This window comes from Arvicola amphibius, chromosome 12, assembly GCF_903992535.2.
Source record: "Arvicola amphibius chromosome 12, mArvAmp1.2, whole genome shotgun sequence".
In the NCBI taxonomy this organism is placed as follows: Eukaryota; Metazoa; Chordata; class Mammalia; order Rodentia; family Cricetidae; genus Arvicola; species Arvicola amphibius.
In genome coordinates this window covers 32,708,913-32,722,808 of record NC_052058.2, presented here as the reverse complement: position 1 = coordinate 32,722,808, position 13,896 = coordinate 32,708,913, and the positions used below count along the sequence as shown (strand labels likewise).

The following is a 13,896-nucleotide window of genomic DNA, read 5'->3' as shown; positions in this document are numbered from 1 at the left end:
TCATAGCTAAGGGCATGTGTCTTGGGCAGGTGCCAGTGAAGCCCAGCCCCACAGCTTCCTAGCTGTGTAAACTCTGCTCTGGAACAGGATGCTTTTCTCGTAAGAACTTGCACAGGACAAGAGAGAGGCATCTGCTACCATGATGGAAAGCAGGTCCCACGACTAAATATGCATTGAACAGTCTCCTCCCACAGTATGCCTACCTGTGCTGGCCGGTTGGGAAGCTTACTCTGAGAGATCATTATTTCTGCTCCTCCAAAGAGACTTTGCAGGAAGAAGGGGCAGACTTCCCTGGAATAATAGGCTTAGGATATCAGTTGGTCATCAGCAAGCTGAACGCTGAGTTGGATTCCAAATGGGGCCAGGAATGGCTGACAGAGTTTGACTAGTGAATCTATGGTAGGAGTTAGGCCACATGCCAGAGGTCCCTCCAAGACAGTGCAGGAAGGGTAGGTGGACAGGTACCCAAGCCTTTGTGGCTTTGAATCATCTACCCCAGCAGACTGTCTGGGCTTCTGGTATCACTGCCTGAGAGTCACTAAAACGTGTGAGTCCCAGTTAGAGGAGCTGAGGAAGGGGCACCTGGGCTACCAGTGGGATGTAGCAGATCCTGGGTGAGTGGCTCCTGGCCAGGCCGTGTGCTCGATGAAGCTCTTTATTCTGCAGTGTCGTCTCCCTGGGCCTAGAGAAAGTGGGTGCTTTCCTCATTGCATATTCCACCGTACTCACTGGGGAGCAGATATGTACCTTTTCTCTCTAGGATCAGAATCCCCCAAAGGGGCCATTGGCCACATCGTTCCTACCGAAAAGACTATCCTGGCGGTGGAGAAGAACAAGATGCTGCTGCCGCCTCTCTGGAACAGGACCTTCAGCTGGGGCTTTGATGACTTCAGCTGCTGCCTCGGGAGCTATGGCTCTGACAAGGTGGGTGACAGGGGCAGGGCTCTGGGGTCTTGACTCTCTCCAGGTGGACTTCAGGCTGGTAAAGCACACCGTCACCTTCACAGCCTACTCTGGTCACAGGGCTACACAAGGCCCATCCAGATGTGCTTTTAGTCTGGGTGGGAGTTCCTGGGCTTCTGCCGCCACAGCCACCACTCATCTGAAAGTGGCTCAAGATGAACATTTAGCAACTTGCCAAGGTGTTCTCTCTCTCTCTCTCTCTCTCTCTCTCTCTCTCTCTCTCTCTCGCTCTCTCTCTCTTTCCCCTCTCTCTCTCGGTCCCATCCTTTAAGTCTTCCAGTTGTCTCTCAACTTTTCACAGACCCCTCCCTATCCAGATCCCCTCCTATCCTACCCGATTACATACCATGAGTCCTCTATATCCTATGTTTCTAGCCCTTCTCATTCTAACCTGGCCCCACCACCTGCCAGTGGCAATCATCAAAACTATCCCCACTCCAGTTCTGTTTCCAGTTCTACCACTGCCTCAGGCTGAGCTGCACTCCCTGCCCCAACTCCAAGGGTTTTACAGCCTATGAGTAGCCCTGCAGGTGCCTGCTTGTCTCCCCACTGGCTGGAGTAGGAGCTTCCCTGTGGGGACTGTTTAAGGATGGCCTAGACTCAGCCACCTGGGTCTGGTAGAACCTAGAGCATGACCCCCATTCCCCACCCCACCCCCCATGTTCACCTGTGTGCTCCCTACTTCTCTGACCTGGTTTCTCGGTGTCTGCTGGCCCCATGTCAGCATCCATGGCTCATCATCTCTCACAGATCCTGATGACGTTTGAGAACCTGGCTGCCTGGGGCCCCTGTCTGTGTGCTGTCTGCCCATCCCCTACAATGATCGTCACCTCTGGGGCCAGCGCAGTGGTGTGCGTGTGGGAGCTCAGCCTGGTCAAAGGTCGCCCAAGAGGCTTGCACCTCCGGCAGGTATGTGCCCCTCATTGGGGTGGTGCCCCTGGCAGTTGTGGTGCCAAAGTACCATCAGGTAAAAGTGTTGCCTCTCTCTAGTGCATGGGACGCAGGAGCAGTCCACAGCTGTCACTGGGGAATGGTTTCAATGCCCGTGGGTAGATCTGCTTAGCAGACAGAGCAGGGACCTCCACAGAGGCCCAACTGTAGTGCAGGATGCTGGGGGCACAAGCTGCTGCTTCCTGCCCAGGGTCAGGAAAGTGGAGTCTCCTAAGCCAAGCCAGGCTTTAGGGCTTCTACCCTGGCTGCCCACACAGCCTGTTCACAGCATCGGTGTGATTTACCTTCTAACAGTTCTGGGAAAGGAGAACCGACCATTATCCCACCCCCACCCCCACAGCCTTGGTTAAAAACAAAAAAGTTACAAAGAAGTTAAGTGGCTCTTCCCAGTTATAGATCCAGAAAAATGGAACTTTTTCCAAAGGGAGGTGACGTAAGCAGAGGCAGACCCACAGCAGGCTGGGAGCAGAGACCTCCAGCTACTCATCAAAGAGAGTCTGCCCTTGACCTGTATTCCTAGAGGTTGTTATGAAATGGATTCAAAACAGTTCGGAAACTGTTTATTTTTAAAGATGTGAAACATTAAAGACAAATTTAAATCCACTTTAAAAATATATTCCCTGCTTCCCCTATGAAAACTGTTTATTGTTGCATACTACCAACCCCTATATGCATATTTATACCTTTCTGAATCTTATATGAATATTTTCGTTCCATTTTCTGTCAGCTTATCAAATTGTTTCTGTTTTTCGATGGCCTGTATAATTTGCATTTCAATTGTTCCAGATTATTCCATTTTCATATAATTACATTTCAATTGTTATGTCAGTATACCACGACTTAAACCATTTCTTCTAAAACTAGACAATTAGGTTATTTCCAACTTTTAACCATTTTCAACAGTGCCACAGAAAACGTTCTATATATATGCTGTTTGCTTCTGACTAATTGTTTCCTTATGATGTACTTTGAGAAGAATTACTGAGCAAAGACACAAAATTTTCCAAAATTACTCTGTAGCTCTCCAATGCCGTCAACAGTTTATTGAGACTGGCCACCTCACAACAGCCACCATTATGGAGAATTATTTTAAGGGGTTTTATTTTATTGTGTTGTATTTATATTTTGCTACTTAGATATAAGATGATATAGCAAAGGTTTTTTTTAATTGACATGGCTTCTGCATAAAAGAAAGAAGGAAAGAAAAGAAAGAGCCCTTTGGGTGCACATTTAGAACTGTGGGCTCTGCCTCGATTTCCTTGCCTTCCCAGATGACAGGGCACTAGGTGCCTTATGATGCTGCAGTTTCTGGGCCCATGGGTGACAGTAAACCATGCTTTTCTCAGCAGTAGCATACCATGCCAGGCACACAGCCCTCTCTGCCCAGCACAGGCTAACTTGATTCCACAATGCAGCCTGCATTGCCACTCAGGCTCCAAGCTCCTCTCTCTGAAGCCCCCAAGCACTCCGTCAGGGTCCCTTTGCCTGTGTCCTTTGGAGGTGATATCATCCATGGTCAGACTCATCAGACTCAGGTTGTTCCAGAAGATCGGAGAATTCTTATGAAGCCTCTTCCTTCCTCTATTTCCACACTCTTGAGGCAACTTATGTCTTCTTCAATGGGTCATGTCCAGAGATTTGCCACCACCATCTGGCTCGTGTCACACTAGGCTCCATTGAGGACAAATGGGAACTTGTGACAAAATGTTTAATAGCTGTGACCAGGCAAAATGTCAGCTTTGAAAAATGATGACCAAAATGAGTGAGTAGTTTCTCTCTGCCAGGGCTGGAGCTCCAGCCATTGTTGAGCCAGGCCAGACCCCTTCTGTGTGCCACCTCTGCACTCCTGGCTGATTCCAAGGTATGTCAGGCATATTCAGGCAGAGAACCCCCTCGGGCTTTCTGGGTACCCTCTGGCTGCTTCGGAATCCTCACCATACCAGGAGCAATGTACCCAGAAGGAACTTGGCCCCTCAAGCAGTCTGGAAAGAGCTGTCTTTACAGACATCCATGAAGCAAGCCTGAGGCCAAGAGTAAATGTTTCAAGCTGGAAGGCTAAGAGCAAGTCCCCCGAGACCCACAAGACACGCACTCACATCCGTAGGTCGAAAAAAAGTAACGTTTTACACCAGTGGAATAATTCAGCAGGTAAAGGTGTTCGCTGCCAAGCCAGTCAGCCTGTGTTTGATCCATATCTTGAGGCAGACACAGTGGCTCATGCTGATAATTCGAGCTCTCTAATCCCAGTTTAGACTGGAGGTTCACGAGTTCAAGATTAGCCTGAGCTGTGTTGCTCACAGCTCTGTCTCAAAACAAACAAAAAAAAAGATTGAGCTTCTTTTTTTAATTGTGATTTTTTTTATTCTTCTCTCGTTCACCACAGCTGCAGTTTCCCCTCCCCCCACTCATCCCAGCCCCTTCCCTGTACCTCCCCTCTCCCATAGATCTACTCCAAGGCAACCCAGGATGAGGAAAAGGGTCTGAAGAGGGTGAAAGAGTCCGAAACAAGCTCCGTTCCTACTGTTAGGAGTCCCATAAGAACACCAGGTTACACAAACATAACGTATGCAGAGGACCTAGCTCGGACCCACACAGGGTCCCTAATTGTCGAGTCCCTAAGAATCCTGCTTTGTTGATTTTGTGGGCTGTGTTGTGTTGTCCTGCGCTCTTCCCAGTCTGGTCTAAGGACTGCTTTGTCTCTGAGTCTCCCATAGTGCAGTACATCCCCAGCCTAAATGCGAATGCGATTTCTTAGATGGGAAAGAATGCAGATTCCAGGTATCCATCACTAGAGTTTCTGATTTGGAAGACCAGGGGCCAATTCACTAAGCTCCCAGATTTGATGAGACTGCTGATCTTGGACACATACTTTGTCCTTTGAAAGCTTTGCATACTAACTGTGTTAGGAGCTGCTTCAGATACAAGAAGAATACAGAAAGGGGAAAAACATAAGGAAACTCTGGCCTGGATTACTTACTACAAAGGGACTATCTCTTCTCTCTAGCTAGATCTCAGGTCCTAGAAATGGATGCTACCAAGAGGCCAACACACAAGTGCACTACCCTGCTCCATACACAACATCTGTAAAATACTTGACTCGCTCTGAATCTTCGTTTCCTCATCTGAGACCTAGAAGCAGCAGCAACCCACTAGTAGCTAACTATGAGTCTCTCTCATAACTTCTGGTTCCTAGGCCTTGTATGGACACACCCAGGCTGTCACCTGTCTGACAGCCTCAGTCACCTTTAACCTCCTGGTGAGTGGCTCCCAGGATCGCACTTGTATCCTCTGGGACCTGGACCACTTCTCTCGCGTGGCCTGCCTGCCTGTCCACCGGGAAGGGATCTCGGCTATTGCCATCAGTGATGTTTCGGTGAGAACTTTTTCATTCCTTCTGGTTCACTCACCATGTCTTGAGACCTACACAAATACTGTGTTGCATAGTGCCGCAAAACCCAGGGACAGACATATGCTGGTCATTCCCAAATGTGGATCAGGCCCCATGTGTGCCAACCATCCTCTGCCAGTGGTATAGGTACAGCAAGGTTAAACAGGAAGATCTGCCCAGAGTAAGTTACGCTCAAGATATAAAGAAGTATTTTAGGAGACATTAGGGCGTCCCTGAAGGTTACTTCTGAAAGGATAGTGCAAAGTTTTATGAGCCACTTGCTATCATTGGCACCTCTGTATGCTGTCCTCCACCAGATGAAATGCAAATTTTCTTCATGGAGACAATGCTAGACAGCCCATCAAAGGTTTCTTATCCAGAGAAACAGGGGCAGTCTTCATGCTGTCTGCTATGAAAGTCAAGATGTGGTTAGGAATCAGGATCTTGGAGTAGCCCAAAGCCTGGGCCAGTGTCATAAAGCACATGTTTCTTGTGGCTCAATTTCAGAAGTTTCAGTCTGTGCTCAGCTGGCTCAATTGCTTAAGATCTAAGTCAAGGCAGAAGAACGCTTAGATGGGGCATGTTGGAGCAGAGTTGCTCATGGCATGGTATCCAGGAAACAGAGTGCCCAGAAAGGGCAGAGACAAGATATACCCTCAAAGACATGCCCCCAGTGACCCATTTCTTCCAACTTAAAAAAACCTAGTTCCGACTACATCTCAACACTGCCATCAAACTGTAAATGTCCAAGTGGGTTGATGAGATTTGAAGCCTTGGAAGAAGATAAGTTGGGGTACTTCGGTATACAAACTGGGGGACTGAGCTGGGGAAACTGCTGGTGAATCTTGCATAGAATGAAGCCAACTCTCATTGCTCTAGGGAGTCATCGTCTCCTGTGCTGGAGCCCATTTGTCCTTGTGGGATGTCAATGGACAGCCCTTGGCCAGTATTACCACAGCCTGGGGCCCAGAAGGAACCATAACATGCTGCTGCATAGTAGAGGGGCCAGTGTGGGATGCAAGTCACGTCATCGTCACAGGGAGTAAGGATGGCATGGTTCGGGTAAGTGTGTTTGGGTGCGCAGAAATGAGTACACAAGAGGAGTTTATCTCATTTCTTCACTGCCTCCATGGGCCAAGGACCGCATATAAAATTTGAAAGTATTCCATACTAGTTACCTATAGCAAATCAAGGGAAAGGTGGTGTTTTTTTCACAGCCAAGATTAAAATGAGAGACAGGGAGAGAGAATATGGTACTGCACACACATACGTACACATACAGTAAAGTATTATAAGGTGTGAAGGTATGAATAATGAATGGTCCAGTTCAGTAGAGGATAGCACAATACTGAAAAAAATATGTGAAATGAATCAACCACTTATCCACTCACTAATCTATCTACCCACGTACCTGGTTGTTTATCCCTCGACCCATTGACTTACTCATCCATTCTCTATCCAAGCTTTCAGCAGTCTTTCTATCCATCCATTAAACCATCCCATCCAACTATCTAACCATCAGTCTATCCATCTGCCCACTTACTTAACTCTTAATCCCATGCCAAGGATTTTGCATAAGCCACTGCAGGTGCTTTTTCCTGGGACACTCGGGTTTTGGAAGAGTACATGTAAAATGCTACTCACGTGGGATGTCTCATGGCTGAGATAATCAAGAGTACCGTGAGCTTAAGAAAGGAGTTTCCGGAAGCCAGGAAGAGAGGGAGACACTGAAGCCAGGGGATGAGATCGGAAGAACAAGGCTCGGGTTGTTTTCTCTGAGATTGGCATGGAGGATGAAAATGGGTGACAACTGTGAATAACTGAGAGGCTCGCCCACAACGCGGACCTGTGAGAATACGGGGCTTCTGGGGGAGAAATGGGGTGATGCAGTAGGGCTCAGGCGAAGCACGTACTTCCCTCGGCCAGACAGACCTCAGGAGAGGGGACGTTTTAGCTGAGCTCTAAGGAACAGTTGCTGTATGGGGAGGTCAGCGGGCCAGCATGAACAGCGAGAGATGAGCCTGGGGAGAGATGCCCCCAGGAAGATCTCCGACAGTGTTCTCAGTGAGGGGCACATGACCTGTGTCCTTAGCTGGCCAGGAAATGAAAGGTCAAAAAGACATTGGTTTGGTGGGTATGATCTGAATGCAGACAAGAAAGAGGAACTGGGGTGACTGAATTGTGAGAGCATCTTCCCTGAGTCTGCTGCAGACAGCGGAGGAGTTCGCTGTGTGCTCAGCCTTCATTCAGTCAGGGTAGTGACCGGGCTCCTGGAACCTCCCAGCCTCGGCTGTGTGAGGTGCTGGGGAGCACACAGAAGCCTTTGAACAGTTGCTGGTTTTGCCTTCAGAGGACAGAAGCCACCTGCGGTCATCCTGAGGGCTCTCTCACACAAGGTTTACTTTCAAACCCAGAAGACAGGTGGGCCGAGAAGATGGCAGAATAGGAAGGCATTCACTCAGTGACAACAGGACAAATGGACTGTAGGGTCTAAGGTGTTGACGCAGTGACAATATGATAAGCAGCCGGCAGGATTTAAGGTTAGATAAGGTATGGGAGGACTTGGGGAGATGGGTCCATGACTTAAATATGTGCTCAAGCATGAAGACCTGAATTCACATCTCCAGCACCCATGCAAAAGCCAGGTTTAAAATAAAAAATGGTTTTTGTGTGAAATACAGGCATTAGGGGGTGGTGACAAGAGCTCGTTAATTAGCTGGTCTAGCTGTAAGGGCAAGTTCTTCAGTGAGAGCGCCCGCCTCACAACAGAGGAAGAAGAATGGAAATTAGACACCCGAAGTTGACCTCTGACCTCCACAGGCTTATACATGGGTGCATGTGCCTTCACATCTTCACATATGCATGTATGTGATCTCTCTCTCTCCCTCTCTTTCTCTTTCACACACACACACACACACACACTCACACACTCACACCGAACTGATAAAGGATTGTGGAAAAGAGGAGGATGAGGAGATCCACTTAAGAGTCTCAGGGAAGAGAGTGAAGCCATCCAAACTGCCGTTGTTACAGGCTGAACCACCACAGGGAGGCTGAAGCCTAAATAACCATTTTCCTGATAATAACATCAGAAGTGAATACTCAGGGCACATCTCCATCCGCCAGCACCCCTTCCCTCAGATGTGAGAGAACAGGGTGGACCACCCTGACCCTGAAGACAGGGCCATTCTACAAGGCATGACATGCTCTCTTTTCTGGACAGATCTGGAAGACAGAGGACGTGAAGATGTCTGTTCCCAGGAAGCCAGTGACAGAAGAGCCCTCCACTGAGCCGCTAAGCCCCAGAGGTACCCGCTTGAGGAGATTAACTCACGCCGCCCTCCTGTATTCCTCTCTCCCTGTCTTGGCACCAGGGCTGCAGCCCATTCAGAGCGTCTGAGTTTAGGGAAGCCATGGGCGCTCTGGCAAGCGCTGCCAGGGAGGGGACTAGACCTGTGACTTTTGCATTCCGTGATCCCATACGTGACAGACACAGGTCAGGGACAGGATGGTTTACTTTGGCTCATGGTTTCAGGCATTTCAGTCCCTCACTGGGGAGAAAGCACAGTGACTCCTCCTGTGGTGAAGGAAGTGTGACATGGTAGACGTCCCCATGCAACAGAGCAGGGAGCAGAACATTAGAGCAGGACCAGCATTGGGTATGACATAGACAGGTGCACATCCTGTGGCATGTTCCTGCCAAACAGTCTCCACTCTTACAGGCCCTATGGCCTTCAAAGCAGTGCTGGACTCAGAGCATTCCCAGCATGAACCTGAGGGACATTTCAGATCCAGACAGTGGCAGGGAGGGCTATTAGAGAACAGTTTGTGTCCTGCAAGCATCTGGCGGATCACAAAGCACCATGAAAAGCCCTGTTGAGTCCTTCATTTGGACTATGGTACCCATTGGACAGTGAACAATGATATGGTGGGTGTCAGGGACCCCAGGTCTTTGGGGGGGTGCATATGCCCTCGTGTTCTTCTTTGATGCTCCCCGATGGTACTGGAAAGCCAGAGTCCACAGCCCGTGATCTGGATGTAACTGGTTAGCATCCTGTAAACAGAAGGGAGAGGTCATTCTCCCAGTGAGGAGGAGGTGGCGCTACCATATCTCAGATGCCCCCATTAGCCTTCATTATGTCCCTCTTCCCATTTGGCCATGGGTTTAATACAAATGTAGTGCCCCATCCTGGGACTCAGCCCACGCCCCTGTAAAAGTTTAGTTGATGGGTTGGAAATATCACACGCGTTCCCAGTTATATGCACAAGAGGACCTCTATCCCGTGTCACCCTGACCTCAAGTGCAATCACACCATCACCACCAGCAGCCCCTCCGCTACAAACGCAGGTAAAGGCCTCGTCCTCATAGCTGACACCACTTCACTTCCATCTCTGCTGTCATCCCTGCCACCATCACTCCCTCCACTGCAGGCATCCCCCCTCTCACCCCCTCCTTTAGAAGACTGCAGTCCAGAGCCAGACTGTCCCTCCTGGGCCCCCAAATGAAGGAAGCACATTAACATACCTGGAAAGTTCCCCAGTTGACCAAGTACTCCTGTTAGCTCCAGACCAATGACTGTTCACAGGATTAGACTTTCTCCAACCCCACAGGGCTCCCTTGGCCATGCAGTGGCCATTTTCAATTAGTTTGCCTCTATTGCATGTTTTGTGTCTTCCTGATTCATCCAGGCACCCATTTGTGAGTTCTGCAAGCACTCGCAGACATTTGCCGGGGGCTCCTCTATGTCCTACACTCTGTCTAGACTGAAAAATCCCATCCTTCGGCATTTCCAGCAGTTGGCTGGTAATCTGGGTTGAGTCAGAGCATAGCCATCACAAAAACAAGAGCCGTGTCCAGTCCAGTGTCCTGTTCCTCCAGCGTGACCCGAGGCCCTGAGGGGTCGCTCTGTCGCAGTGTGAAAGAGGAGCGCAGGTTGTACGCTTCAGAGCTCTGTGTTTCTCTGGAGAGCAACAGTTCCACTCCCTCCCCTGCTTCTGTGCCCCTGGGAGGACCCAGCTCAGGCATCCTTTCCCCTTGGCTATTTGTGAAATGTGTCTCATGTACACACGTATGACACTGTAAGTCATAGGACCTATGTAGATCTCGGGATCAACTGCCCCTCCATAGCCAGAAGTGTAAGCTCAGGTCCTGGCCGACAGAGCCTCAGTGCATGGGGGAGGACCCCCAGCTTCTCTTAGGTACCACGAGTAATGGCCGTGTAGTCTGGCGAACAGGAAGGAGACTGAGCTGGAGACCCAACTCCGTCCCTCACAACTGGTGTCCCCCTGTTTCTTCTCGGCTAGTTGAGAATATTCCCTGTGACTCCAGTCATGTAGGGTGCTGGGGACAGAGAAATTGTAGACAAAAATCTACTCTACAGAATTCATTCCTCAGACCTCTAAAAAAATTTTCTCTTTGAATATAGCGATGATAACATTAAGGGAATTACTCGATGGTTTCTGGCTGACAGGGAGTTGCAGGATCCGCATTGTTCCCCTGCTGTCTGTCCTGACCTGGGGGGGTCACAGCTGCCCTGCGGAACTGACAGTTAGGAGCAGGGTTACAACTAGGATGAACCGACAAGGTGGGGGTGGGGCACACAGAGTTAACAGAAAATTGGATTGCGCCTCTGTTGAAGTCAACAAATCTGAGAACAAATTTGTGAACATAACCCACTGGAGGTCTCTAAGAAGGAAGCATGATGCCCTCATCACATTGCTCAAAGCCGTTTTGTTGGAAAGGGATCAGAATTAAGCACAGCACGTGAATATTTGCATATGTGTCCTATTGGTGCCTATGTTACTGCACCCCTCAAATGTCTTAAGGGGCAAGAGAGGAGATCTGTAAACGCCGAGGATATGCACTTCAGGCAGTCGTAATCTCATTTCTGCCCGGAACGCATTTATTCATCATTTGCGGTAAGAACTCAACCACCGAAGCATGATTTGCTTCCGAAAGCAGCTCCTAGATCGAGACTCAGGAAAAGCGTGATGTTTGGAGATGTGCTCAGATTTCCAAGTGTCTGTCCCTGCCTACGAGCCATGTTCTCTACTCATATGCTCATGTGTCCCCTGGTGCACTGAACCTCTGCACCCCTAAGTGGCCACTTCAGCACCACGGGGGTGCGCGGCGGCATTCAGGCCCTGAGACAATGACGTGTCTCATAGGGACGTGCCCACTTGCTGTTTCTCCATCTCACCCTTCACGTTGAAGGAATTGCTGTCTGTCTCCAAATGTAGTCATTAGAATGAGTGAAGTAACAATCATTGAGTTATATTTTTTGAGAAAATTCTCTCAGCATTTAATTATTGGTTGGGCGTGAGAGGATTTCGCTAAGTTGATAATGCAGACTTTATGTAATTTATTTTTACTAGGCAATTACAGGCTGCATTACACCCTGGCAGCAAGGTATTGTGGGGCATCTTATTAAGCATAAAGCCAGTAAACACTGATGAGCAATTTTGCTGAACTAGGCATGCAATTTAGAAAGCAATAATACACAAATCCAATTTGGTACACAATGGATACCGTGGCACGTCAGCACATGTAACTATCACAGCCTGCAAATTAAATTGGGACGGCCCTTTTTGCAACAGCACAGGCCAAGATTAAATATATTTTCCCCCTCAATTTAACAAGTTGCTGACCACAAATATAAATGTTAGTATCTGTGTGGTCCTATGCATGGGGTGCATATGGGCTTGTCTGTGAAGCCACGGGGCGCTCTAACTTTTTCTTTCTCCTGCTTTCCACAGGGCACAAGTGGGCCAAGAACCTTGCCCTGAGCCGAGAGCTGGATGTCAGTGTTGCTTTGAGTGGCAAGCCTAGCAAGACAAGCCCTGCTGTGACAGCTTTGGCCATAACTAGGTAAGAGCAGACTGCTTTCTCCAGGGCTCCAGCAGAGGGCGCTACAGTCAACTTTGCCAATTTCCAGTATTTCCAGCTGAGTTTAGGTTATCAGACCCAGGAAGGTCACATCACTGCAGGGACCCAAGCAAACCCATCTTGTTATTAATTTTTATATGTCCTTGATTTCTATTTCATGAATATACAGATTCATGAAGAACTGCAAATGGTAGGGAAGTATATTATGTAGTTTTATCTTGAAGAGATCCTTTTGTCCTGAATCCCACTAGTCATTATAACTTGCTGATGATGGCCATCGTACTTGGATGGAAAAGCCTTTTGAAGTCCCTTAGCTAGTGAAGAGTAGTCTCCAAGATGACATTGGGTTCTCATTATCTTAGCTGTCATGGTAACCCAGTTAACCCTTCTAGGGAGTTGCAATCTCAAGAGCAGCTGGTTTTCTATCTTTCTTTCCTCTCTCGCTGGCCTACAGTCTGAAGTCCTTGGTGTGAGGAATTCAGTATTTTGGATGCCAGGCTGGCCTGGGTGAGATGGCATGGTCGTGGGACTAGAGAAGAGCAGACCTGAGGTCCTCACTGGAGCTCATGCCAGTCCTCCATCAGAGGTGTAGCTCCATCCTTTCTCGGCCAGATGTTCTCCCAGAGCTACCGCTGGAGAGATGGAGGGGGACCTCAGCCAACTCCTCAGAACCTCGGCTTTCCCCCAGGGCTTCTGGATCTGCCACAGTCCCCTCCCAAAGCTCCCACCCCCGTCCTCGGGTCCACACCAGGTTCATTTCTTCCAGTCCCCCATCAGCGCCAGAGGAGATAGGACAGAGGAGCTTCCATCGTGTCCTGGATACAGTCCCATACGCTGTTTTCCCAGGTGCTGGCTGGGATGTGTGGGTCTCAGACGAGGAGCCCCAATGTTCTTATCTTTCCTTTTTTTTCTCAAGAAACCAGACCAAGCTCTTGGTTGGCGATGAGAAGGGGAGGATCTTCTGCTGGTCAGCGGATGGGTAGGAGCACACTAATGCTGAAGGCCCTGGCATTGAAACTGGGTGTCTCCGGGCCTGCAGTGACAGGCTGCAGGCATCCAGGTGATGTGTTGCCTGGGCCCTACACCCAGAGCAAGCTTTTTGGGGGGCTCTCCTCCCACAGTTCTCAAGGACACCTGACGGTTTGCACTGTATACCCCAAACATCTCTGGGGTCCACAAGACTTTGGTATGAGGATGCTGGTGACACTCCTCTGGAAACTGACCTGCTGGGGTGACAAGTTGTGCAGGAAATTGATGTGTGACTCATCTACCAAGGCTTATTGTGCCAGAAAAGAAAGGAGCAGGTACTGGATCATGGAAGCCGTCCTGCTGTCTGTATTTTATTAAAACACCGTTTCCCAAATGGAAGGCTGCTTGAGTGTCACCTCACCCAGTATTGTCTAAATTCTTATAAGTAAACAAGTTCACGAGTTGTGTTGTTGAGCAGACCGCTGTTCACTCAAGGGCCACACATGGCTGTCACCTGAACCTGACATGTGAGCCTCAGGCAGAGCAATACACCAGGCCTGGGCATCCCTACCCCAACTTTACAGTAGTGGTTCCCAGCCAGGCCCTGCCTTGGCTAGCTCGACCCTCTGTCCATTGCTAACTGGACATCAAATGTCCCCAACCCTCACATTGATTTTGAGCTGGTCCTCATCTTGGAGAAGTATTTAGTAGACTAAAACTCAGGTAGCTGGGCCGGGTA

The 13,896-nt window shown here is 49.1% G+C and overlaps 1 protein-coding gene across 1 annotated transcript in view; it reads left to right on the top strand.

Moving 5' to 3' along the window:
* Wdfy4 (WDFY family member 4) overlaps positions 1-13,556 on the top strand; it is a 232,123-nt gene extending 218,567 nt beyond the window's left edge. Inside the window, 7 exon segments of the mRNA XM_038350155.1 lie at positions 740-924; positions 1,714-1,872; positions 5,108-5,287; positions 6,182-6,364; positions 8,526-8,610; positions 12,059-12,170; positions 13,105-13,556. Coding sequence (XP_038206083.1) covers positions 740-924; positions 1,714-1,872; positions 5,108-5,287; positions 6,182-6,364; positions 8,526-8,610; positions 12,059-12,170; positions 13,105-13,171 — 971 coding nt within the window. The 3' untranslated portion in view covers positions 13,172-13,556.
* The last annotated feature ends 340 nt before the right edge of the window (positions 13,557-13,896 follow it).